This window comes from Scyliorhinus torazame, chromosome 2 (assembly GCF_047496885.1).
Source record: "Scyliorhinus torazame isolate Kashiwa2021f chromosome 2, sScyTor2.1, whole genome shotgun sequence".
Classification (NCBI taxonomy): domain Eukaryota; kingdom Metazoa; phylum Chordata; class Chondrichthyes; order Carcharhiniformes; family Scyliorhinidae; genus Scyliorhinus; species Scyliorhinus torazame.
In genome coordinates, this window is record NC_092708.1 from 113,625,334 (window position 1) to 113,652,618 (window position 27,285).

The window sequence follows — 27,285 nt, forward strand, 5'->3', positions numbered from 1 at the left end:
AGTTCTGGTCACCTCATTTTAGGAAGGATGTGGAAGCTTTGGAAAAGGTGCAAAGAAGATTTACCAGGATGTTGCCTGGAATGGAGAGTAGGTCTTACGAGAAAAGGTTGAGGGTGCTAGGCCTTTTCTCATTAGAACAGAGAAGGATGAGGGGCGACTTGATAGAGGTTTATAAGATGATCAGGGGAATAGATAGAGTAGACAGTCAGAGACTTTTTCCCCGGGTGGAACAAACCATTACAAGGGGACATAAATTTAAGGTGAAAGGTGCAAGATATAGGAGGGATCTCAGAGGTAGGTTCTTTACCCAGAGAGTAGTGGGGGCATGGAATACACTGCCTGTGGAAGTAGTTGAGTCGGAAACATTAGGGACCTTCAAGCAGCTATTGGATAGGTACATGGATTACAGTAAAATGATATAGTGTAGATTTATTTGTTCTTAAGGGCAGCACGGTAGCATTGTGGATAGCACAATTGCTTCACAGCTCCAGGGTCCCAGGTTCGATTCCGGCTTGGGTCACTGTCTGTGCGGAGTCTGCACGTCCTCCCCGTGTCTGCGTGGGTTTCCTCCGGGTGCTCCGGTTTCCTCCCACAGTCCAAAGATGTGCAGGGTAGGTGGATTGGCCATGATAAATTGCCCTTAGTGTCCAAGATTGCCCTTGGTGTTGGGTGGAGGTGCTGAGTTTGGGTAGGGTGCTCTTTCCAAGAGCCGGTGCAGACTCGGGGGGCCGAATGGCCTCCTTCTGCACTGTAAATTCAATGGTAATCTATGATTAATCTAGGACAAGGGTTCGGCACAACATTGTGGGCCGAAGGGCCTGTTCTGTGCTGTATTTTCTATGTTAGTCGGTGCATATTTGTCCGTCAGGAGCAATTGCAGTAAATTTGATTTGTTGGCATACCATTTTTGCTGTTTGCTATGCTGATGTTTTCCTATGCTGTGTATTACCAGGGATTTGTTAATTACAATAGCATTGTTTCATTTTAAAGCTGGATTATTTTGTTGGATGATACTATTTTTAATAGTGACCATCTAGTTTTCTGAATGTTTAAAGAATACTGGAATTACAGGTGGATTTTCTTCAAATTTCCCAGTACACAGGCGGTAATGGTACCAGTCCAGTGAGAGGAGTGCCTCCTTCAATTCGATCCCCTCAGAATTCCTTTTCTCATTCTGCTACTTCATCTGTAAGTTTGAAATTTCTCCATACTTAACCTGTAGGCAAAACTTGACTTCATGTATAAATGTTATGGATTTGTTCTTGGCAAAGCAAAAACATTGTTTTGATTTTTGATGAGTTTTAGATATTAGCTGGCTATCTAGAAGATTTCCATTAAAAAGGGAAAGGAAAAAAAAATTAATGGCAGGTAAATAGATAATTCCTGCCTATCACCTTGTTTCGGAGCAATAGAGCGCAAGGAACAGGTGTTTACTTAGCTTGACTAAAAGAGTCGTGCATGGTGGTATAAAATGTCAGAAAAATATAAAGGAGATGGGTTTCGACTTGAGTAATATGTTGTTTTAATTGTCTACACATGGGGGAAAATAATAAAACCTGCACACTTACAAAATAGACTGATGACATTCCTTTTATGATTTGAATTAAAGTTCTTGCGTTTTTTACTAAATGTTTAACCAATTAAATGTTTAAAAAAAGTTTAGAGTACCCAATTAATTTTTTCCAATTAAGGGGCCAATCCACCTACCCTGCACATCTTTTGGGTTGTCGGGGCGAAGCCCAAGCAAACATGGAGAGAATGTGCAAACTCCACACGGACAGTGACCCAGAGCCGGGATCAAACCTGGGACCTCGGTGCCGTGAGGCAGCAGTGTTAACCACTGTACCACCGTGCTGTCCTTTAACCAATTAAATTATTGATAGGAAATGCTTCACAATATAATTTTACAGCACAAGTCATAATTTAAGACACATTTGCAATTAGAATGGCTATTCAGTTGCTCGCTCAGCGACTTGAAGCCAAAGATGAATGCTGTCTTGTAATATGAGTTATCCCATCTGGGCATTTGATACATCCACATGTATATTTACACTATTTGCTCAAGGCACTGAATGTGTCTTGTGTGATGTACCTATTCATCTCACTGAAAGTAAGTGAATTATATTTAGTGTTAACACATTTAAAGTCCAAAAATGTCCGACAACACTTCATGGATACTGAAGCTTTGGGGAATTAAAAACAAGGAACACCGAAAAGTACAGCACAGGAACAGGCCCTTCCTGTGCACCTGCACGCCCAGATCCTGATGCTCTAACTTAAAAAATAAACCTTCTGCACTTACTTGGTCCGTATTCTCTATTCCCTCCCTATTCACTCCAAGGGGCTGTTTAGCACAGGGCTAAATCGCTTGCTTTGAAAGCACACCATGGCAGGCCAGCAGCACGGTTCAATTCCCGTAACAGCCTCCCCGAACAGGCGCCGGAATGTGGCGACTAGAGGCTTTTCACAGTAACTTCATTGAAGCCTACTTGTGACAATAAGTGATTTTCATTTTTCATTTCGTGTATTACCAGGGATTTGTTATTGCCTCTTAAATGCCTCTTAAATGTTGCTAATGTGCCTGCTTCCACCACATCCTATGGCAGCATGTTCCAGGCACCCACCATTCTCTACATGAAAAACCCATCCCACATATCTCCCTTAAACTTTCCCCCCCTCACCTTGAACCTGTGCCCCCTTGTAGTTGACACTTCCCACCCTTGGAAAAAACCTCTGACTATCCACCCTGTCTTTGCCTCTCCTAATTTTGTAAACCTCTTATCAGGTATCCCCATGGCCTCTGGCTTTCCAGTGAAAACAATCCTTAGTTTATTCAACCTCTCCTCATAGCCAACACCCTCAAGACCAGGCAACATCCTGGTGAACCTTCTTTGCATTCTCTCCAAACCTTCCATGTCCTTCTGATAATGTGGTGACCAGAACTGCACACAATACTCCAAATGCGGCCTAACCAAGATTTTATATAGCTGCAACATGATTTCCCAACTCTTGTACTCAATGCCCCGGCTGATAAAGGGAAGCATGCCATATGCCTACTTAATCGCCTTGGACACCTGTGTTGCCACTTTTAGGGAACTGTGGACCTGCATGCCCAGATCCCTCTGTTAATGTTCCTAAGGGTTCTGCCATTTACAGTATACTTCATACCTAGAGTTTATCCTCCTCAAATGCACCGTTAACCCTTTCCTGCACAATTTAGAAGTAAATTCGTCCAGATTTCCCTGGTTAAAATCTGCAACTTGGTTTACGTCAAGCCATTCAAAAACTTGTTGGTAGCATTTATGTATTTTCCCCCAAAAAAATGTTTAATCAGATAGCCAAGTTTTCTCGTCATTTTTCCACATCTCTTCACTTTTTAAGAATGTGGGGCTTTTATCTGTCCCTTTGTAATTGCAGCAGAATACCCAGTGCAATGCTGTAAAATGTAATCTTTTTGTTTTAGGTTCGGCAGAATAGTCCATCCCCTACTGCACTAGCTTTTGCAGACCTTTCTGCTTTACAGCCAAAACTAATTTCTGTCTCCTGCAAGACGACTCAGGTAAATGCTGATTGAATTGTGTTGTCTGAATTGAGCTTGAACAGGAAGTGCAACTAGCTTGCTTGTAGGAGAGGTGGGGATTTGCTTTGCTCCTTGCTTCAGTTTGTGTTCCAAATGTCACCTACCATAAATTCTGATGCTACTTCCTTAATTTGTTGTGGAGAGTATGTGAGTATTTTATCAGCCTTCATGGACAGAGGAGTGGGATGGTGTGTGTGTGGGGAGAGGAGGGGGTATTGTACCCTGTTAGAATCTGCGATGTCTCTTCAATTGGACCTCTAACTTCTGATCATTTTCACTATTATGTTTCCTTTTCTGATGTTTCTCTTAGCACTCTGTTTCCATTAGAGCTCCCATAAATCCTCCAGTTGCTTTTCAAATTAAAAGCAGGCTGCTTGCATGATTTCTGTCTTGCTACCTTTCCTGTTTGTGGACTTGCATTTATGCTCTCCGACACCTACAATGTCAGGTGCCACTTCATTGTTTCCAATTTATCATGCAATGTTAAATTTACAGTGCCACCTACAGATGTAGCTAGCACCGTTTGACATTCTGAGACTGACATTTCTAATATATTGTAGATTAATTGCGGTTTAAATATGCAAGCCTTGAGCACGGGATTAAAAATGTTTTGCAATTATGCACTTTTGGCATATTCTGATTGTAATAATTAATGCCTTATTTTTATGAAGACTGAACTCACCATGGGAAAATTGGCTGCACTTGAAAGCAATAAGAATCTGGACCTCGAGAAGAAAGAAGGCAGAATAGATGACTTGCTGAGAGTAAGTAATCCTATTAACACTGTGATCTGCCGATCATATTCCAGTGTAAATGCTGGTGGCTTTCTGAATCAATTTTACTTAATAATATTACAAACCCAGACCAGACCCCAACAGTGGCTAGGATACTGGATCAAAATCCCAATATTTTAGTTTATTTTGTAAGACTGTGCGGAAAGAATACTTCTCACCAGGAGTACTTGCACAAAGAAATAGCGATTTTGGCATTTTTCAAAAAACGTTAATATTAACACAATATTAAACTCTCTAACATCACACTCAAAAATAGCTTCCAATTACCCCTTAAACAATATTACTCAATACAGTAAATACAATACCCTTAATTGCTATCTCTATTCCCAATTAAACAACAAGGAAAAAAAAACATGCAGCTCCAATCCACCCTGCATCCCACTGGCACAGAGCAATACTTGCTTTCCAGAAAAAATGTGGCCCTTGTTAGAACCCCTACATACTCTACCTGATGTCTTCAAAAAGCTGTTTCAATGGTTTGTTTCAGCTTCCCACCTTGTCCTCAGACAAGTCTGCACTGCTTTAAATACTATTGATGTTTTTTTAACGATCCTACTGTAAAGACCTTGCTTGTGGCCTAGAGGGTAAACAGATTAGAACTCTACTCAAATGCTTTGTCAAAATGTATGAATGCCATGGCTCCATCCCGCAATGACATAATCTCCGCAGGCTGAAAACACATGAATTTCCCAGGGACACATGACTGCTGCAGTCAAATACATACTAACCCAGGGTTTTAACCCTTGAATTTCAAAATGTTTACACTCCAATCTAAAGTCCTGCATTCCTCACAGTAATGAAATGAAAAGCAATAAACTGGGATAGTTAAATTCTGGCAAAGGAAGCGTGAATCCTAATCTTGCTGCACACGATGTAGCAAGTGATTGTTACAAGGATACTTGTAATGGACTTAATTTCTGAAATCTTCCCAGGTACAATTGTTCCAACATTCAGTAATATTGATGACCACGAATATACTTTTCCTCCCAGTTGGGGAATAAAAGACAGGTGTTAACTATTTTCTAATAAAATAAGTTGTAGGTTGCCAGATGACTGGGAAAAATTTCAAACAAAAAAAACTTGTAATTTAAATAAATAATGCATCCAGTATTATAGCTCAAATGCACCCTTTTAAGGTTGAAAAGCAAATCAATCTTTCTTCATAACTAATTTCTCATGCCAGAAATCAGGCTCATGGCTTTTCCGTGTATTCCATGCATGGATGATCCCTTGATCAGAACTGGAAATCATGGCTGCCTTTGACTCATGTTCTACTTATTCAGGCTGAATAGTTCAAACTTGTTGGTTTTGCTACTCTGCGTTAATAGGAAATGTTCGCCTCGCGGGAGGGGGGTGACACACATTTCAATATTTTTCTCACTCAAAGAGCCGATGATCAGATTTCAGTAAGGTGAGGTTTCATTGGAATTTAAATTGAAAATTTCAAAAGAGCGATTAATAAAAATAGCCATTCAAAAGTTCACCAATCAAACCTTTTTGGGCTTTTCGCTCAAGAAGCAAAGCTAGAGAGCGGCAGTCTAAACCAGAAGTCCTGGTCACGTGGGTACTGGGCCTGAGCTAAGGAGTTAGGCTTAGCCTGCACTGACCTTGCAATTGCTGCTGGTGGCATGCACTCAGCGGAATTCATATGAAAGTGGGGTTGGAAGCCGGCGGCCTTTCAGCCTGGGCTTTCCTCATTTCCTGGTCTGCTTTGTGGGTCTGCTTTGTATGTTTTTGGGGAGGGAGGAAGAGAAAGACAGGATGTAGTTTAACTCACTCCCATACTTGAGACTTTCGCTCTTTCGGGCACAGAAATCTCATGCACCCTCACTCCTCACCTGGGCCCAAGGAGCTTGAATACATCTCCGGAGGAATCGATTAGCCACGGGCCCTCCCATTTGGCAGGCCTTCCTGACCGCCACCTACTCTACTGACCTTCCTGGCTGTCTCCTGATTGCTGAACACTTGTTGCTTCTAGCTGCCACCTGACTTGTCCCTCTCCTGGACCCTTGCTTGCGTTCCTTGATTGGGAGAGTTTGCGGAGCAGTCGGCACTTATCAGGAAGCAGTATGGTTTCATCTTCTTTGCCAACTCAGTCAGTATGCATTAACAGATTTTGATACTTTATTTCCGTTCTTTGAAGAAAAAGAAAATACGACCACTTTTCCTCATTGTCTCCCCACCAGTTCTGTGTTCTTGGCCCTATGCTCTTTCAGGGGCAGGCGCCTGCACAGGAGGGCGAGAGAGCACCTGCATTCTGAAAACTCAAGGAGCAGCCACTCACTTTCACACTGCTAATCTAGCGAGCTTATTAGAAACGATTGCAGGAGAGGAACGGTCTGTGATTGGGGGAGCAGTTAGTTGCAGATCTTCCATTCAACCTAAACATAGTTTGAATAGTGGCTCTGTGGGCTAGGTACAACGGCTTTGGAGCTGGGCTGTGGCTAGTGGGCTGGGCGTTGGACATGCCTGGCCTGGTCCAATAAGTGACTATTCTTTGCTTTTCAATTTCTTTCTTGGGAATACTTGTATTGCCCATTTTCCCTTCCACTGTACAACTTGGTGTGATTTTTGGAAATTTGAATTTAGCTGTTTTCCTTATTCGGCCAAGCATTCTGTTTAGTTTATTGCTGCCTCCCACAGTTTTCCATGAGGAACAATGAGTACCCTGGACCTTTGTTTCTTACTTGCAAAATCTGTCAAGCTAGAGAGTATTTGTGACTCCTATATTTACTTCCATTGTGCTGTGATTTGCATTTATACATATCAAAGTCTATTTGCCACTGATTGTTTGACCAACAGCGGCCCACAGGCCTGATAAATGGCCCATGACCTTTCTGGACTTAGACTACCAAACATCATTGGACGTACAATAGAGTCTATAGAATAGACTTCGATTTGAAAAGTGCTGCTTGTTGCTCATCCAATCACAGACTTTTTTTTCCTTCATCTGCTACTGATAGGCCGAGTCTACCTTCTTAAGTGCATTGCAAGTTTTCCAGTTTCATTTTTGTGCTGTTGGGGTCCTGGCCACTTCTCCTGGTTGAAGTCCATTCCTGCATTGCTTCTGGACCTTGTACTGACCTCCAGCTTCACCACTGTTTTCTATGAAATTTATGCTGGGTCATCACAGTTCTACTATCTGACCGCTGCTGTGTCCTCTGTTTTTCACTCAACCCTGAGCTCCTGCCTGTGCTTGTTCCTAACCTGCTTTGTGCTGCCAAATGACATTTATTCTGGTACTTTTCACAGTACTGAGGCCATTATTTGCCTCTGGACTTCTGGATCAACTTGCTTTGATTCTTGCATCTCTTTAGCCCTCCATCTCCCATGGAAGTGCCTTAGCAGTGACACTTTTGCCTTCCACACCAGTCTTCGAATCTGGACATAGTCGATCAGTGCCTCAACATGACTCTGCCACTTCTAAAAGTCAACTTCATCCCACCATGATAGCTTTGACTTTAATTTGAGCTTACTTTTATTGTTTCCTCTCCATCCTCTTGTTTTATATCCACCCTAATATTTGCCATGCCTTTGTATGTGAGTTTACCTGTGCCCTTTAGCACATACAGTCTGACTGTTGCCCTGAGTTGGAACCCATTACCGTTGACAAATTTAAGCTCGCCTGAAACCCTGCTGCATGTAACCCAACTCTCACCAGGTCCCATCACCCTTGTTCTCGCCTCCCTACCCAGCCTACCAAAGCCTTGTTTACATTTTTTAATAAGTATTTGCGTCCAAACCCTCCGCTATCTCGAACTTCATACGATCCTCTAAACAACTCCAGGAGCTCTCGCTGTACCTCTGTCTCTCCACCTCTCATTTTAAGGCTCTCCTTAAAACCTCTCTCCTTAACCTAACTTTTAGTTCCAAGTCCACTCATGTCTCCTTTGTTCCGTGTCAATTTTTGTCTCTCCTGTGAAGATGTTTTAATGGGTTGACTTCGCAGTCAGCTTGCTGAATATCTCAAAGTGAGCTTTCCGCATTTCTGTGGCATGGATTTACACACTTTCAATGTCAGGAGTATCTCCCGGGTCCCATACTAGGGCTGTCATTAAGCAGGCAATCACATTGAAATATTCACATAATAATCTTTATTGTCACAAGTAGGCTTACATTAACACTGCAATGAAGTTACTGTGAAAAGCCCCTAGTCGCCATATTCCGGGTACACTGAGGGAGAATTCTGAATGTCCAAATTACCGAACAGCACGTCTTTCGGGATTTGTCAGGGGAAACCGGAGCACCCGGAGGAAACCCATGCAGACACGGGAGAATGTGCAGACTCCGCACAGACAGTGACCCAAGCCAGGAATCGAACGACATCCCAGAAAGTCGGAACCATTGAACCCCTACAGTTGTCATATTAAATTATACAGATGATAATATAAATAGGGCATACATATTTGATTAAAGTAGAAGCTAAAATATCATAGACCACAAAAAAATTTATTTGTGGAATCTTTCTCACAATTTTCACATTGACATTCCATAAATATATGGCTAAATAAAACCGAGGGGTTAGATGGTCTGCCCCACATCCATAATGCACTCTAGGGGGCATAACAAAGACCAAGTGGGACTTACACCCTTTACGAGGGGGAATGTTCTTCCCTCTGGAGCTGACGATCAATCCGATTGGTCACCAGGTCCATCGGTCGCAGCTGCGTCAAGATTTAGTGGCTGTTGCCGGGACTACAAGAAGAAGATTGTGAAAGGCCCAAAGCTGCCAAGTCTGGAGGGGGTGCTGCATCCGAATTGCAAAGGGCAACCCCAATGATGGAACCCCCCTTCCTCCCATTTGAAGGTTCCCTTTTTAAAACAAATCCGGCTGCTGCACCCGCCTGGATGCTTATGACAAACCTTTTATAATGTGGGCAGCGTATTATATGGGTCAAATGGCTAGATCACAAGCCTAATTGATCCTTGGTTACCTATTTGAATATGCTTGGCAGGCTGCCGATTTTGACGCCCCCCCCCCACCCCCCCACCCCCCCACCCCCACCCCCCTCCTGTCTTATGGGGGAGAGCTTGAGGGTAGGTAGTAAGGTGGATGACTGCCCTATTTTATGTGCCCCCTGCCACCAAAAGCACATAAAATGTAGCCCATAGAATTACACCTTCAGGGCCATTGAGACAGTTTCATGGTCATTGTGAACTTAATATGCTGCTGAAACCCCAGGTACACCGCATTCAATAATTGTTATCATAGAATCATAGAATTTACAGTGCAGAAGGAGGCCATTCAGCCCATTAAGTCTGCATGGCCCTTGGAAAGAGCATCCTACTTAAGCCCATGCCTCAGCACTATACCTGTAACCCAGTGACTCCACCTAACCTTTTTGGACACTAAGGACAATTTATCACGGCCAATCCACCTGACCTGCACATCTTTGGACTGTGGGAGGAAACCGGAGCACCCGGAGGAAACCCTTGCAGACACTGGGAGAATGTGCAGACTCCGCACAGACCGTGACCCAAGCCAGGAATCGAACCTGGGACCCTGGAGCTGTGAAGCAACTGTGCTAACTACTGTGCTACTATGCTGCCCACAATATGGGAAATTTTCATTAGTTCAGCGACTTCTAATAGAAGTCCGAGAGGACCTCAACAGCCCATCTGCAGAGAGAATTACTGATAGCAACTTCTGGATTTCTGCGTCCGTTTCAGAAGTATAATGGTGGCAAACACTTAACAGTTTTGTCATCATCACAACAGCAGAATCCAGGCCCCTATCTTAAAATGCAATGTTGCAAATTTTTTGCAACAGGAGCCGGAGGGGCCCTAGAGGATATAATTTATTGTGTCCGCCATTTCAGAATAGCTTCCTTTTAAGATGAGTGACTGCCCTTTTTCCTTTTGGCAGTTTTTAAATCCACTTTCATGTCATGCCCTTGATATGCACTGACTTTTCATGTGGCTATTTATTTAAAGGCAAGTTGTGGCATACTGCATCATATGGTTTATCTTCTGTTACAGCCGACTGGTCAACTCTCAACAGTGGCTAAGAAACTGTACCAGAGCCATAACTTTTAAGATTCTGTCGAAAGATCGATTCGTTCCGGGAGTGATAATATAAGAAATAGGATTTGGTTATTTTACAAACAAACTTTATTAAAACAAAAGAAAATAAAAGAATATTTAAACTTTTAAACGTCAACCCTAACAATAACAGGTTACGTGCAGTTTCTTAACCTTAACACGAGTTCCCAACAGCACTTGAACAGAACATGTAGCTCTCATGCCACTTACACAGGAGAACAAAGGCAATACTTGCATTTACGAAGCAATTTTCTCGCTCACACTCTCTCTAAGCTTCCCTCTGCCCAGCCCCTCAAACAAAGGTTTTCTGGGGTTTCCAGACTTGAATTTATCATTGTTATCTTGGCTGTGTGATAGCCCACTCTTGTTTATGCAAAAGAACATAGTGATATGCAACTCATCTCCCATTGTTGGGCAAAGAAGCCAGCAGACACTATAATGGGCTATTGGGCCAGCAGACACTGTCATAAGACCATAAGACAGGAGCGGAAGTAAGGCCATTCGGCCCATCGAGTCCACTCCACCATTCAATCATGGCTGATTTCAACTCCATTTACCCGCTCTCTCTCCATAGCCCTTAATTCCTCGAGAAATCAAGAATTTATCAACTTCTGTCTTAAAGACACTCAAGGTCCCGGCCTCCACCGCCCTCTGTGGCAATGAATTCCACAGACCCACCACTCTCTGGCTGAAGAAATTTCTCCTCATCTCTGTTCTAAAGTGACTCCCTTTTATTCGAAGGCTGTGCCCCCGGGTCCTAGTCTCCCCTGCTAATGGAAACAACTTCCTTACATCCACCCTATCTAAGCCATTCATTATCTTGTAAGTTTCTATTAGATCTCCCCTCAACCTCCTAAACTCCAATGAATATAATCCCAGGATCCTCAGACGTTCATCGTATGTTAGGCCTACCATTCCTGGGATCATCCGTGTGAATCTCTGCTGGACCCGCTCCAGTGCCAGTATGTCCTTCCTGAGGTGTGGGGCCCAAAATTGCTCACAGTATTCTAAATGGGGCCTAACTAATGCTTTATAAAGCTTCAGAAGTACATCCCTGCTTTTATATTCCAAGCCTCTTGAGATGAATGACAACATTGCATTTGCTTTCTTAATTACGGACTCAACCTGCAAGTTTACCTTTAGAGAATCTTGGACTAAGACTCCCAAGTCCCTTTGCACTTCAGCATTATGAATTTTGTCACCGTTTAGAAAATAGTCCATACCTCTATTCTTTGTTCCAAAGTGCAAGATCTCGCACTTGCCCACGTTGAATTTCATCAGCCATTTCTTGGACCACTCTCCTAAACTGTCTAAATCTTTCTGCAGCCTCCCCACCTCCTCCATACTACCTGCCCCTCCACCTATCTTTGTATCATCGGCAAACTTAGCCAGAATGCCCCCAGTCCCGTCATCTAGATCGTTAATATATAAAGAGAACAGCTGTGGCCCCAACACTGAACCCTGTGGGACACCACTCGTCACCGGTTGCCATTCCGAAAAATAACCTTTTATACCAATTCTCTGCCTTCTGTCTGACAGCCAATCGTCAATCCGTGTTAGTACCTTGCCTCGAATACCATGGGCCCTTATTTTACTCGGCAGTCTCCCGTGAGGCACCTTATCAAAGGCCTTTTGGAAGTCAAGATAGATAACATCCATTGGCTCTCCTTGGTCTAACCTATTTGTTATCTCTTCAAAGAACTCTTAACAGGTTTGTCAGGCACGACCTCCCCTTACTAAATCCATGCTGACTTGTCCTAATCCGACCCTGCACTTCCAAGAATTTAGAAATCTCATCCTTAACAATGGATTCTAGAATCTTGCCAACAACCGAGGTTAGGCTAATTGGCCTATAATTTTCCATCTTTTTCCTTGTTCCCTTCGTGAGCAGGGGGGTTACAACAGCGATTTTCCAATCCTCTGGGACTTTCCCTGACTCCAGTGACTTTTGAAAGATCATAACTAACGCCTCCACTATTTCTTCAGCTATCTCCTTTAGAACTCTAAGATGTAGCCCACCTGGGCCCGGAGATTTATCAATTTTTAGACCTCTTAGTTTCTCTAGCACTATCTCCTTTGTGATGGCTACCAGATTCAACTCTGCCCCCTGACTCTCCGGAATTGTTGGGATATTACTCATGTCTTCTACTGTGAAGACTGACTCAAAGTACTTATTTAGTTCCTCAGCTATTTCCTTGTCTCCCATCACTAGATTACCAGCGTCATTTTGGAGCGGCCCAATGTCAGCTTTTGCCTCCCGTTTGTATTTAATGTATTTAAATAAACTTTTACTATCATTCCTAATGTTACTGGCTAGCCTACCTTCATATTTGAGTCTCTCTTTCCTTATTTCTCTCTTTGTTATCCTCTGTTTGTTTTTGTAGCCTTCCCAATCTTCTGACTTCCCACTACTCTTTGCCACATTATAGGCTTTCTCTTTTGCTTTGATGCATTCCCTAACTTCCTTTGTCAGCCATGGCTGCCTAATCCCCCCTCTGATAACCCACAGGGGGATTGGAGGTAGAGGCGGGTGCAGCCAGGGTCAGCATGAGTCAGCTGACTTATGGGAGTGCAATGGGGGGGCCCCCATGGGGTTAAGCAGTTGCTTGGCTGGGGAGGGGGGTGTGGGGGGACGGCACTGGTTGCTGCTGTGCTGACTGAGGGGGAATTGATGGTAAGAGGGAGAGTCGCGGTGGGGAGCCTCTGCCTAGGAGGCTGGAGGAGCGGGCACGTGGCTGACCTTAAAAAGGAGATGGCTAGTTGGCGGGGGAGGGGGGTGGGGGTAGCCCCCTGATCCGGCTGATCACGTGGAACGTGAGAGGCCTGAATGGGCCGGTCAAGAGGGCCCGGGTGTTTTCGCACTTGAAGGGGCTAAAGGCAGATGTAGCCACAGGAAACACCTGAAGATCGCGGATCAAACCAGGCTGAGGAAGGGATGAGTGGGACATGCTTTTCACTCGGGGCTGGATGCGAAGAACAGGGGGGTCGCAATCTTGGTGAGTAAGCGGGTGGCATTTGAGGCGGTGGGTATTGTGGCAGATAAGGGGGGTCGTTATGTTATGGTGAGTGGCAGGCTGCAGGGGGCCCGTGTGGTGCTGATGAATGTGTATGGTCCGAACTGGAACGATGCAGGGTTCATGAAGCGGATGCTAAGCTGGATTCCGGATCTGGAGTCATGTAGTTTGGTAATGGGGGGGGACTTTAATATGGTCCTGGACCCAACATTGGATCGGTCTAGGTCGAGGTCTGGACGAGGCCGGCAGCAGCCAAGGTCCTGAGGGGGTTCATGGACCAGATGGGGGAGTGGATCCGTGGAGACCTGCCAGGCCAAGGGCGCTGGAGTTTCCCCCCAAACATTGAGTGGAAACTCTTTAGATCAAATAGTTTGGAAGGGGTGGTGTTTGTGTCCAGGAAGCTTTTCTAACACAGTATGTAGATTGTCCGACCAGAGGGGAGGCCATATTGGATTTGGTACTTGGTAATGAACCAGGGAAAGTGATAGATTTGTTAGTGGTGGAGCATTTTGGAGATAGTGACCACAATTCTGTGACTTTCACTTTAGTAATGGAGAGGGATAGGTGCATGCAACAGGGCAAGGTTTACAATTGGGGGAAGGGTAAATACGATGTTGTCAGACAAGAATTGAAGTGCATAAGTTGGGAACATAGGCTGTCAGGGAAGGACACAAGTGAAATGTGGAACTTCTTCGAGGAACAGGTACTACGTGTCCTTGATATGCATGTCGCTGTCGGGCAGGGAAGAGATGGTCGAGTGAGGGAACCATGGTTGACAAGAGAGGTTGAATGTCTTGTTAAGAGGAAGAAGGAGACTTCTGTAAGGCTGAGGAAACAAGGTTCAGACCGGGCACTGAAGGGATACAAGATAGCCAGGAGGGAACTGAAGAAAGGGATTAGGAGAGCTAAGAGAGGGCATGAAAAATCTTTGGCGGGTAGGATCAAGGAAACCCCAAGGCCTTTTACACGTGAGAAATATCCAAATAATTTTTTTTTTCCAATTAAGGGGCAATTTAGCATGGCCAATCCACCTACCCTGCACATCTTTGGGTTGTGGGGGTGAAACCCATACAAAGACGGGGAGAATGTGCAAACTCCACACGGACAGTGACCCAGAGCCGGCATCGAGCCTGGGACCTCGGCGCCATGCGGCAACAGGGCTAACCTACTGTGCCACCGTGCTGCCCCAATATGTGAGAAATATGAGAATGACTAGAGTGAGGGTAGGTCCGATCAAGGACAGTAGCGGGAGATTGTGTATTGAGTCTGAAGAGATAGGAGAGGTCTTGAACGAGTACTTTTCTTCAGTACAAATGAGAGGGGCCATATTGTTGGAGAGGACAGTGTGAAACAGACTGGTAAGCTCGAGGAAATACTTATTTGGAAGGAAGATGTGTTGGGCATTTTGAAAAACTTGAGGATAGACAAGTCCCCCGGGCCTGACTGGATATATCCAAGGATTCTATGGGAGGCAAGAGATGAAATTGCAGAGCCGTTGGCAATGATCTTTTCGGCCTCACTGTCAACAGGGGTGGTACCAGGGGATTGGAGAGTGGCAAATGTCGTGCCCCTGTTCAAAAAAGGGACTAGGGATAACCCTGGGAATTACAGGCCAGTTAGTCTTACTTCGGTGGTAGGCAAAGTAATGGAAAGGGTACTGAGGGACAGGATTTCTGAGCATCTGGAAAGATACTGCTTGATTAGGGATAGTCAGCACGGATTTGTGAGGGGTAGGTCTTGCCTTACAAGTCTTACTGAATTCTTTGAGGAGGTGACCAAGCATGTGGATGAAGGTAAAGCAGTGGATGTAGTGTACATGGATTTTAGTAAGGCATTTGATAAGGTTCCCCATGGTAGGCTTCTGCAGAAAGTAAGGAGGCATGGTATAGTGGGAAATTTGGCCAGTTGGATAACGAACTGGCTAACCGATAGAAGTCCGAGAGTGGTGGTGGATGGCAAATATTCAGCCTGGATCCCAGTTACCAGTGGCGTATCAGGGATCAGTTCTGGGTCCTCTGCTGTTTGTGATTTTCATTAATGACTTGGATGAGGGATTGAAGGGTGGGTCAGTAAATTTGAAGACGATACGAAGATTGGCGGAGTTGTGGATAGTGAGGAGGGCTGTTGTCGGCTGCAAAGAGACTTAGATAGGATGCAGAGCTGAGCTGAGAAGTGGCAGATGGATTTTAATCCTGAAAAGTGTGAGGTTGTCCATTTTGGAAGGACAAATATGAATGTGGAATACAGGGTTAACGGTAGGGTTCTTTTTAAAAAAAAATATATATATTTTATTCACAATTTTTTGGCCAAACAAAACAATACAAAGGTTTTCCTTTTTACAACAATAAAACAGTATAAATAACAGTGGCCGTTTTAACAAATAAATAAATAATATATTATCTCCGGCATCCCCTCCACTGGGTCCGCAACATACAGCAATAAATCATCTGCATACAAGGATACCCGGTGTTCTTCTCCTCCCCTGAGTACTCCCCTCCACTTCCCCTCAGTGCTATGGCCAGGGGCTCAATCGCCAATGCAAACAGTAACGGAGACAGGGGACACCCCTACCTCGTCCCTCTATGAAGACGGAAGTAATCAGACATCTGTCTGTTCGTGACCACGCTCGCCACCGGGGCCCTATACAGCAGCTGTACCCATCCGATACACCCTTCTCCAAAACCAAATCTCCTCAGCACCTCCCACAGATAATCCCACTCCACTCTGTCGAATGCTTTCTCGGCGTCCATCGCCACCACTATGTCCGCCTCCCCCTCTGGTGGGGGCATCATCATTACCCCGAGCAACCTCCGTATGTTCGTGTTCAGCTGTCTCCCCTTAACGAACCCAGTTTGATCCTCGTGGACCACCCCCGGGACACAGTCCTCTATCCTCGTCGCCATCACCTTGGCCAGGAGCTTAGAATCTACATTTAAAAGGGAAATGGGCCTGTAGGACCCACACTGCAGCGGGTCTTTTTCCTTCTTCAAAAGGAGCGATATCGTTGCCTCCGACATAGTCGGGGGCAGCTGCCCCCTTTCCCTGGCCTCATTAAAGGTTCTCGTCAAAAGCTGGGCCAGTAGGTCCATATACTTCCTATAAAATTCCACCGGGAATCCGTCCGGTCCCGGGGCCTTCCCCGCCTGCATGCTCCCAATCCCTTTTACCACCTCCTCCATCTCAATCTGTGCTCCCAGTCCCGCCCTCTCCTGCTCCTCCACCTTAGGGAATTCCAGCTGATCCAAGAAACACATCATTCCTTCCTTCCCTTCCGGGCGCTGAGCCTTATATAACCTCTCATAATATGCCTTGAACACCCCGTTCACTCTCTCCGCTCCCCGTTCCATCTCTCCCTCCTCATCTATCACCCCACCTATCCCCCTCGCTGCTCCCCTCTTCCTCAATTGGTGGGCCATTAGCCGACTCGCCTTCTCTCCATACTCATACTGTACACCCTGTGCCCTCCTCCACTGTGCCTCTGCCTTACCCGTGGTCAGCAGGTCAAATTCCACATGTAGCCTTTGTCTTTCCCTGTACAGTCCCTCCTCCGGTGCCTCCGCATATTGCCTGTCCACCCTCAAAAGTTCTTTCAGCAATCGCTCCCTTTCTTTACCCTCTTGCTTCCCTTTATGTGTCCTTATGGATATCAGTTCCCCTCTAACCACCGCCTTCAACGCCTCCCAGACCACTCCCACCTGAACCTCTCCATTGTCATTAAGCTCCAAGTACCTTTCGATGCACCCCCTCACCCTTAAACTTACCCCCTCATCCGCCAATAAGCCCATATCCATTCTCCAGAGTGGGTGCTGTTCTTTTTCCTCTCCTACCTCCAGATCTACCCAATGTGGAGCGTGGTCCGAAATAGCTATGGCCGTATATTCCGTCCCTGTCACCTTCGGAATCAGTGCCCTTCCCAAGACAAAAAAGTCTATCCGTGAGTATACTCTGTGAACATGGGAGAAAAATGAGAACTCCTTACTCCTAGGCCTACTAAATCTCCAGGGGTCTACCCCTCCCATCTGCTCCATGAAGTCCTTGAGCACACTGGCAGTTGCCGGCCTCCTCCCGGTCCTGGACCTCGACCGGTCCAGCCCTGGATCAAGCACCGTATTGAAGTCTTCCCCCCATTACCAACTTTCCCGCCTCCAGGTCCGGGATACGTCCCAACATACGCCTCATAAAATTTGCATCATCCCAGTTCGGGGCATATACGTTCACCAGAACCACCGCCTCCCCTTGCAATCTGCCACTCACCATCACATATCTACCCCCGCTATCCGCCACTATGGTCTTTGCCTCAAACCGTACCCGTTTCCCCACTACGATAGCCACCCCCCTGTTCTTCGCATCTAAACCCGAATGGAACACCTGCCCCACCCATCCTTTACGTAGTCTGACCTGGTCTATCAGTTTCAGATGCGTCTCCTGCAACATAACCACATCTGCCTTTAATTTCTTTAGCTGTGCGAGTACCCGTGCCCTTTTAATCGGCCCGTTCAGCCCTCTCACGTTCCACGTGATCAGCCGGGTTGGGGGGCTCTTTAACCCCCCCCCCCTTGTCGACTAGCCATCCCCTTTTTTAACCCAGCTCCTCGCCTGGTTCCCACGTACCCGTATATCCCCCCGACGGCGCCCACCCGCCTCGACCACCCCATCCCATAACAGCTCCCCCTTCTCCTTAGCAGCAGCAACCCAGTTAACCACCCCCCCCCTCCGCTCGATCCCCCTCTAGCGTAGTTGCACCCCCCATGTTGCTCCCAGAAGTCAGCAAACTCTGGCTGACCTCGGCTTCCCCCCTTGTCCTCGGCCCCCACTGTGCGAGGCCCCCTCCTTCCTGCGTCCCTGTTCCCGCCATAATTACCATAGCGCGGGAACAAAGCCCGCGCTTCCCACTAAGCTCCGCCCCTAATGGCCGACGCCCACAGTTCCTCATACTCTTTCACCCCACCCCCCAACATGGGGCAGAGAGAAAAGTTACAGAATCGCAAAATTAACAAATTGAAAAATCATCCCCCCCCCCCCTTTCCCTCGGCCCACATAATCACCTCACCACTTTGTCCCAAAAGTTCCTTCTCTCGACAGACTATTCCAGCTTCTCGTCCAGAATGAATGTCCACGCCTCTTCTGCCGTCTCAAAGTAGTGGTGCTTCCCTTGGTGTGTGACCCACAATCTCGCCGGTTGCAACGTTCCAAACTGGATCTTTTTGTGAAGCACCACCTTAGCCCGATTAAAACTTGCCCTCCTTCGCGCCACCTCCGCACTCCAATCCTGGTATACGCGGATCACCGCGTTCTCCCACCTACAGCTCCGAGTTTTCTTTGCCCATCTGAGGACCATCTCTCTGTCATTGTAGCGGAGAAACCTCACCGCTATAGCTCGAGGTATTTCTCCAGCCTTCGGTCTTTGCGCCAAAACTCGATAAGCTCCCTCCACCTCCAAAGGGCCCGTCGGGGCCTCCGATCCCATTCGCGAGTGATGCATCGTGCTCACATATGTCCCGACGTCCGCCCCTTCTGCGCCTTCGGGAAGACCCAGAACTCTTAAATTTTTCCTCCTCGAATTATTCTCCAGTCCTTCCAACCTCTCCACACACCTTTTGTGCTGTGCCTTGTGCGTCTCTGCCTTCACCACCAGGCCCTGTATTTCGTCTTCATTTTCAGCAGCCTTTGCCTTCACGACCCGAAGCTCCAGCTCTTGGGTCTTCTGCTCCTCCTTTTGCCCTTCAATCGCCTGTAATATCGGGGCCAACAGCTCCTTCTTCAACTCCTTTTTCAGCTCTTCCACACAGCGCCGCAGGAACTCTTGTTGGTCCGGGCCCCATAACAAACGGCCACCTTCCGACGCCATCTTGCTTTGAGCTTCCCTTCCTTGCCGCTGCTCCAGAGGATCCTCTGCAATCCGGCCGCTATCCTCTCCCTTATCCATGCGTGTCCGGGGGGGGATTCCCTTCTGGTTTACCTCAGTGTTTTTGGCCGTTTAAATTGCCGTTGGGGCTCCTATTAAGAGCCCAAATGTCCGTTCCAATGGGATCTGCCGAAATGTGCGACTTAGCTGGTCACCGCCGCACCCGGAAGTCAACGGTAGGGTTCTTGGCAATGTGGAGGAGCAGAGAGATCTTGGGATCTATGTTCATAGATCTTTGAAAGTTGCCACTCTAGTGAATAGAGCTGTGAAGAAGGCCTATGGTGTGCTAGCGTTCATTGACAGAGGGATTGAATTTAAGAGCCGTGAGGTGATGATGCAGCTGTACAAAACCTTGGTACGGCCACATTTGGAGTGGGGGCGGGGGGGGGGGCGGGTGGAGGGGGGGGGTGGAGGAGGAGCACCGTGTTTCACTGTATGCGGATGACCTGCTTCTGACCATTGCGGATCTGGTAGAGGGGACGAGGGAGGTCATGCGGATACTTAGGGATTTTGGAGACTTCTCGGGATACAATCTAAATGTGGGAAAAAGCAAGCTTTTTGTGGTGCATGCGAGGGGCCAGGAAAAGAGGTTGGGAGAGTTGCCGCTTAAGATGGTGGAGAGGAGCTTTCGGTACTTTGGCATTCAGGTGGCCAAGAGCTGGGGGGTCTTGCACAAGCTCAATTTAGCGCGGCAGGTGGTTCAGATGGAGGAGGACTTTAGGAGGTCAGACATGCTGCCACTCTCCCTGGCGGGCAGGGTGCAGTCTGTAAAGATGACGATCCTCCCTAGGTTCTTGTTCGTCTTCCAGTGCCTGCCCATTCTCATCCCCATGTCCTTTTTCAAGCAGGTAAATAGGAGTATTGTGGGATTTGTGTGGGCAAATAAGACCCCGCGGGTTAAGGGACTGTTTTTGGAGCACAGCCGGGGGGGGGGGGGGGGGATTACTGGGCAGCGAATGTGTCTATGATTCGGAAATGGGTAATGGAGGGAGAGGGGGGCGGCGTGGAAAAGGTTGGAAGCGGCGTCCTGTACAGATACTAGCCTGGGGGCAATGGTGACGGCACCATTGCCGCTTCCGTCTAAACGGTATACCACGAGCCCGGTGGTGTCGGCGACACTGAGGATTTGGGGGCAGTGGAGATGGCATAGGGGAGAGGTAGGGGCCTCAGTCTGGACCCCGATACGGAACAACCACAGGTTCGTTCCAGGTAGGATAGACGATGGGTTCCTAAGCTGGCACAGAGCGGGTATCAAAAGGATGGGGGACTTGTTTATCGATGGGACTTTTGCTTGTCTGAGGGTGCTAGAGGAGAAATTTGGGTTGCCCCCGGGGAACACTTTTAGGTACATGCAGGTTTGGGTGTTTGTGAAAAAGCAGGTGGGGGAATTCCCGCTGCTACCTGCCCAGAGGATACAGGACAGGGTGGTCTCGGGCGTGTGGGTGGGGGATGGCAAAGTATCGGACATATACCAGGAGCTGCAGGAGGCGGAGGAGGCCTCGGTGAAAGTGCTGAAGGGCGTGGGAGGAGGAGCTGGGTGAGGAGCTGGATGAGGGCCTGTGGGCTGACGCCCTGGGCAGGGTCAATTCCTCCTCATCTTGCGCCAGGCTGAGCCTGATTCAGTTTAAAGTGGTGCACCGGGTGCATATGACGGGCGAGAATGAGTAAGTTCTTTGGGGTGGAGGACAGGTGTGTGAGATGTTCAGGGAACCCAGCGAACCATGCCCATATGTTTTGGACATGCCTGGCACTTACGGAATTTTGGAAAGGCTTTGCAAAGGCTATGTCCAAGGTCTTGGACACTTGGGTAAAACCGAGCTGGGGGATAGCGATATTTGGGTTATCGGATGATCCGGGAGTGCAGGAGTCGAAAGAGGCTGGAGTTCTAGCCTTTGCCTCCTTGGTAGCCCGGAGAAGGCTCTTGTTAATGTGGAGGGGCGGGAAGCCCCCAAGCGTAGAGGCTTGGGTCAGTGACATGGCGGGGTTTCTCAAGTTGGAGAAGATGAAGTTTGCCTTGCGAGGGTCCTTGCAGGGGTTCTCCAGGTGGTGGCAACCGTTCCTTGACTTTCTCGCGTAATGTTAGATGGAGGTCAGCAGCAGCAGAAATCAAAGGGGTGGGGGGTGGGTGGGTTGGTTTCATTTTATTTGTAAGGGGCTGATGCCCCACCTTGTTTTGTTTGTTAAATTGTTAATTTGATCGAGGGTTAAGTTATTTTTGTTGGCATATTGTTTTGTTCTTTTTGCATTATATTTTCTTTTGTAGTGTTTGTAAAAAATTTTGAATAAAAACATTTATAAAAAAAAAAAGAAATGAGCGCTGGTAGTTATTTGATCACTGTTACAAATATTTGGTTTCATGTATATAAGATTGTACTGGGACAATACTTGCATCCTGTATGACTTGTATTATTGAGTACCCCCACCACCAGTACTGTTCTCACTCCCAAGTTCTTATAATAATCATACATTGTAAGTTCAATTATATTTTACAATAGCCTGGTTCTTTTCTGAGCATCTTATTTTGGAAAGCAGAATATGAGCATCAGTTCCTTGTCACTAGTTGGGTATCTCCACTGGCCAGCATTTATTAATATTATTCCGGTGCCTGTTCTGAAAGTGCTCATTTGTTGGCTGCAGAGCGGTTTAAGATTTCCAGTTGTTGTGAAAGGCGCACAAGCCTGTCCCTTTCTAATGAGCAATTAGTAACTTTCTCCAGGTTCAGGTAACTGGGGAAGGGCAAAGTATAGGCCCATAACATGCTGCTTATTAAAATTGAAGGGCTGAAGCATTGTTACAGATTATAATATCAAAAACCTGCATGATACAAAGTAATTCCTAATAATCTTTCACCAAATTTAACGCTGTGAGAATATCATTGAGTGATATGAAATTGAAAATTGATTGCTATGCTATGCATAAGAGCAATACAAACTGTTTTTTCACTCAATTTCTTGTCAAAAGGATACAATTATATTTGCATTTCAAAACTTGGCCGATGCAAAATGTTTTTAAAGTTTAGGATGTTCAATAATTGCCAATTTCTTAAATTCAGATTCTGCAGTTTATATATAAGTTATAGGCTTGCAAATCTGGTCATAAAAATATACACACTTCTCAATGTAGTGCCCTTACTGTGGTAATCTTTGTAGTCTGAATAAAACTATTTTGCATTTTGGCAGGCTAACTGTGATTTAAGGAGACAAATAGATGAACAACAAAAACTGCTTGAAAAGTACAAAGAACGGTTAAACAAGTGCATGACAATGAGCAAAAAGTTATTGATTGAAAAGGTAAGGTTATAAGTAGAACTATAACTTTTTACAGTGTGTTTCAGGAACATAACAAATGGAAGTCATTTAGCACCTCAAACTTGTTCTATTATTCAGTTTATGGGGTGGGTCTTTCAAATTTCTACTGTGCATTGTGTGAAGAAATGCTTCCTGCCATCAACCTTGCCTTGCTTGTCTGTCAAGGTTATGCACTCTTGCTCTAATTTCTTCCATTATAAGAAATAGTTTTTCTTTAGCTACTCTATCAAATCATTTAATCATCTCAAACATTTCAATTAGATATCACCTTAATAGTCTATGCACGAGGGAGTTCAAGCCTAGTTTATTCAACCTCCCATAATCTAGTGCTTTTCCCCCCCCATATCATCTGGTGAATCTGAGTTGCACCCCCTCCAAGGCTGATGTGTCTTTCCTACATGTCCAAACTAAATGCAATACTCCCAATGCAGTCTGAGCTTTATACGAATGAAGCATCACTTCCATCCTTTGGTTAGAATAAATGTTAACATTCTATTGGCCTTTTTTTCTTTTAAAGCTTGCCACTAGCTTTTAGTGATTTTCGCACAGGGCCCCTAAATCTCATTGCTTTCCACAGTTCTTAGCTTCTCAACATTTACAAAATATTCTGATGAATGACCTCGCACTTTCCCACACTCCATCTACAACAGTTTTTCAAAGTTGTACCAGAACATTTTATCTACACAACAAAAAAGCAAATGTTTTAAAGCCGTGAATGAGGCTTTACTGCATTTGTGAAGTATCCTTGTTTATGATTTTTGACTTCAGTGTTTTTCTTGTATTGATGTAAACTGTAAAATCTCAAACTTCCTTCCCTTCCCAAGTTATCTCAGTGAAGCAAACTACTCTCATCTCTCTCTGTATGTTTCATTTCTTGGGTATGAGCATTCCTGGTGCATCTGACATTTCCTTACTAAATTTGATGGAAGATATCTCAATTTACCGGATTGATAAAATGGTACCAGGTATAAAATGGAACCTTGTTTTTTTATGTAATCCCACAGTGGAGTGCCAGTCTTCATTGCTGTACATATCCATCATATTGAGCACTTGTTCTGTTTATAATAAATGTACAAATGTTATTTTGATGCCATAAGACATAGGATCAGAAGTAGATAATTTGGCTCATCGAGTCTGCTCTGCCATTTTATGAGATCATGACTGATCTGATATGATCCTCAGTTTGACTTTCCTGCCTTATCCCCATACCCCTTGATTCCCTTAATGATTAAAATTCTAACTATCTCAGCCTGGAACATAAAAGACCCAGCCTCTACAGCCCTCTGCAGTAAAGAATTTCCCAAATTCACTACCCTCTTCTTCGTCTTTGTCCAAAATGGGCAACCCCTTACTCAGAGATTACGTCCTCTGGTCCTATACTCTCCCACAAGAGAAACAACCCCATAGCAGCTACCTGTCAAGCCTCATGAAAATCTTGTATATCTCAATAAGATTGCCTCTCATTCTTCTCAATTCCAACGTGTAGAGACCCAATCTACTCAACCTTTCCTCATAACAAAATCCCTCCATACCCATGATCAATTTAGTGAACCTTCTCTAGACTGCCTCCGATGCCACTATATCTTTCACAGAATCGTAGAATCTACAGCATGGAGACAGGCCCTTCGGCCCAAAACTGGTCCATGCGAACCAAAAAGCCCATCTAAGCTAACCCCATTATCTTGCATTTGGCCCATATCCCTCTAAACCTTTCCTATCCATGTATCTGTCCAAATGCCTTTTAAATGTTGTCAATGTCCCTGCCTCAACCATTTCCTCCGACAGCTCATTCCACATACATACCACCCTCTTGTGTTTTAAAAAAAAAAGTTGCTCCTCGGGTTCCCATTAATTCTTTCCCCTCTTAACTTAAATCTGTGCCCTCTAGTTCTCGATTCCCCAACCCTGGGACAACGACTGAGTGCATTCACCCTATCCATGCCTATCTTGATGTGGAGATGCCGGCGTTGGACTGGGGTGAGCACAGTAAGAAGTCTTACAACACCAGGTTAAAGTCCAACAGGTTTGTTTCGATGTCACTAGCTTTCGGAGCGCTGCTCCTTCCTCAGGTGAATGAAGAGGTATGTTCCAGAAACATATATATAGACCGATTCAAAGATGCCAGACAATGCTTGGAATACGAGCATTAGCAGGTGATTAAATCTTTACAGATCCAGAGATGGGGTAACCCCAGGTTAAAGAGGTGTGAATTGTGTCAAGCCAGGACCGTTGTTAGGATTTCACAGGCCAGATTGTGGGGGATGAATGTAATGCGACATGAATCCCAGGTCCCGGTTGAGGCCGCACTCGTGTGCGGAACTTGGCTATAAGTTTCTGCTCGGCGATTCTGCGTTGTTGCGCGTCCTGAAGGCCGCCTTGGCGAACGCTTACCCGGAGATCAGAGGCTGAATGCCCTTGACTGCTGAAGTGTTCCCCGACTGGAAGGGAACATTCCTGCCTGGTGATTGTCGTGCGATGTCCGTTCATTCGTTGTCGCAGCATCTGCATGGTCTCGCCAATGTGCCACGCTTCGGGACCCTCACCCCTGTTGGACTTTAATCTCATGATCTTTTACACCTCTATAAGATCATGCCTCAGTGTCCTATGCGCCAAAGAAAAAATGTCCTCGTCTATCCAACCTTTCCCTGTAACTCAGTCCCTTGAGTTCTGGCAACATCCTTGTAAATCTCTTCTGCACTCTCTCCAGTTTAATAACATCTTTACTATAGTTTATAAAATCATTAGGGGTATAGATAGGGTGAACAGTTGGAGGTTTTTCCCAGGGCGGAAATGACAATTACAAGGGGGCACAAGTTCAAGGTGAGGGAGGAAAGGTTCAGTGGAGAAGTGCGGGAAGTTTTTTTACAAAGAGGGTGGTGGTGGCCTGGAATGCACTGCCGGCTGAGGTGGTTGAGGCAGATACATTAGCGACCTTTAAGACTTGTCTGGATAGGCACATGAACAGACGGGGTAAAGAAGGATACAGGCGGTTGGTCTAGATAGGATACGTGATCGGCGCAGGCTTGGAGGGCAGAAGGGTCTGTTCCTGTGCTGTTTTGTTCTTTGTTCTATAGCAAGGCGACCAAAACTGAACACACTACTCCAGGTGTGGCCTCACCAACGTCTTGTACAACTGCAACATAACTTCCCAGCTTCAATACTCAACTAATGAAAGCCAGCATGCCAAAAGCCTTCTCATCTACCTGTGACTCCACCTTTAGAGAACCATGCACCTGAACTCCAAGGCCCCTCTGTTCCATGATACTCCCTAAGGTCCTACCATTCACTGCAAAAGTCCTACCTTGATTTGACTTTCCAAAATGCAACACCTCACACTTGTCTGTATTGAACTACATTTGCCATTTCTTGGCCCACTTCACCAGCTGATCAAGATCCTGCTGCAATTTTTGATAACCTTCCTCACTGTCTGCAATACCACCTATTTTAATGTCATCTGCAAACTTACTGATCATGCCATATACATTCTCATCCACATCGTTAATATAGATAACAAACAGCAATGGGCCCAGCACTGACCCCTGAGGCACCCCACTAGTCACAGGCCTCCAGTCCGACGAGCATCATTCCACCATTACCCTCTGCTTCCTACCATCGAACCAATTGTATATCCAATTTGCCAGATCTCCCTGGATTCCCTGTGACCTAACTTTCCAGAGCAACCTACCATGTGGAACTTTATCAAAGGCCTTACTGAAGTCCATATAGACTACGTCTACTGTCCTGCCCTCATCAACCTTCCTGGTTACTTCATTAAAGAACTCTTAACAAATTTGTACGGCATGTTCTCCCATGCACAAAGCCTTGCTGACTACTCCTAATCAAACCCTGTATTTCCGAATGCTTGTATATATTATCCCTCAGAATCCTCTCCAGTAACTTAGCCACCACAGATCCTTGGATAAGGAGACCAAAACCGTATGCTTTGTATTGTTTAATCAAGGCTTCACTATTTTTATACTCCTTTGAGATAAAAGCCAACATTCCATTTTCCTCCCCTATTACCTGCTGAATTTGCAAGCTAGCTTTTTGTAATTTATGCACACGTGCCCCCCCCCCAAGTTCCTCTGTCCTGCAGCTTTCTGCAGTCTTTCTCTATTTAAATAATATTCAGCCTCTTCATTGTTCCCACCAAAATGCATAACTTCACATTTTCCTACATTATATTTCATCTGCCAAGTTTTTTGCCCACTCAACTAACCTGTCTATATCCCTCTGCAGACTCTGTGTCATCCCCCCCCACTTGCCTTCACACCTATTTTTGTGTCATCTGCAAACTTGGCAACAGTACATTCGCTTCCCTCATTCAAGTCATCAATATATATTGTAAATAATTGTGACCTCGGGCGGCACGTGGTGCAGTGGCTAGCACTGGGACTGTGACGCTGAGGACCCGGGTTCTAATCCCGGCCCTGGGTCACTGTCCGTGTGGAGTTTGCACATTCTTCCTGTGTCTGCGTGGGTTTCACCCCCACAACCCAAAGATGTGCAGGTTAGGTGGATTGGTGGTGCTAAATTGCCCCTTAGTTGGTAAAATAAATAAATAATTGGGTACTCTAAATTAATTTTAAAAAAATAATAATAATTGTGACCTCAGCACTGATCCTTTTGGCATTCCACTGGT

At 45.8% G+C, this 27,285-nt stretch overlaps 1 protein-coding gene across 5 annotated transcripts in view; it reads left to right on the forward strand.

Annotated features, from left to right (window-relative positions):
* tlk1a (tousled-like kinase 1a) overlaps positions 1–27,285 on the forward strand; it is a 279,213-nt gene that overhangs the window by 125,204 nt on the left and 126,724 nt on the right. For 4 of the 5 annotated variants that reach the window (XM_072475834.1, XM_072475818.1, XM_072475826.1 and 1 more), the window contains 4 exons: positions 1,072–1,188; positions 3,464–3,559; positions 4,252–4,344; positions 22,515–22,625. In XM_072475834.1, the coding sequence (XP_072331935.1) occupies positions 1,072–1,188; positions 3,464–3,559; positions 4,252–4,344; positions 22,515–22,625 (417 nt within the window). The remainder of the gene's footprint in view (positions 1–1,071; positions 1,189–3,463; positions 3,560–4,251; positions 4,345–22,514; positions 22,626–27,285) is intronic. The other variant, XM_072475832.1, reaches the window with a different exon arrangement.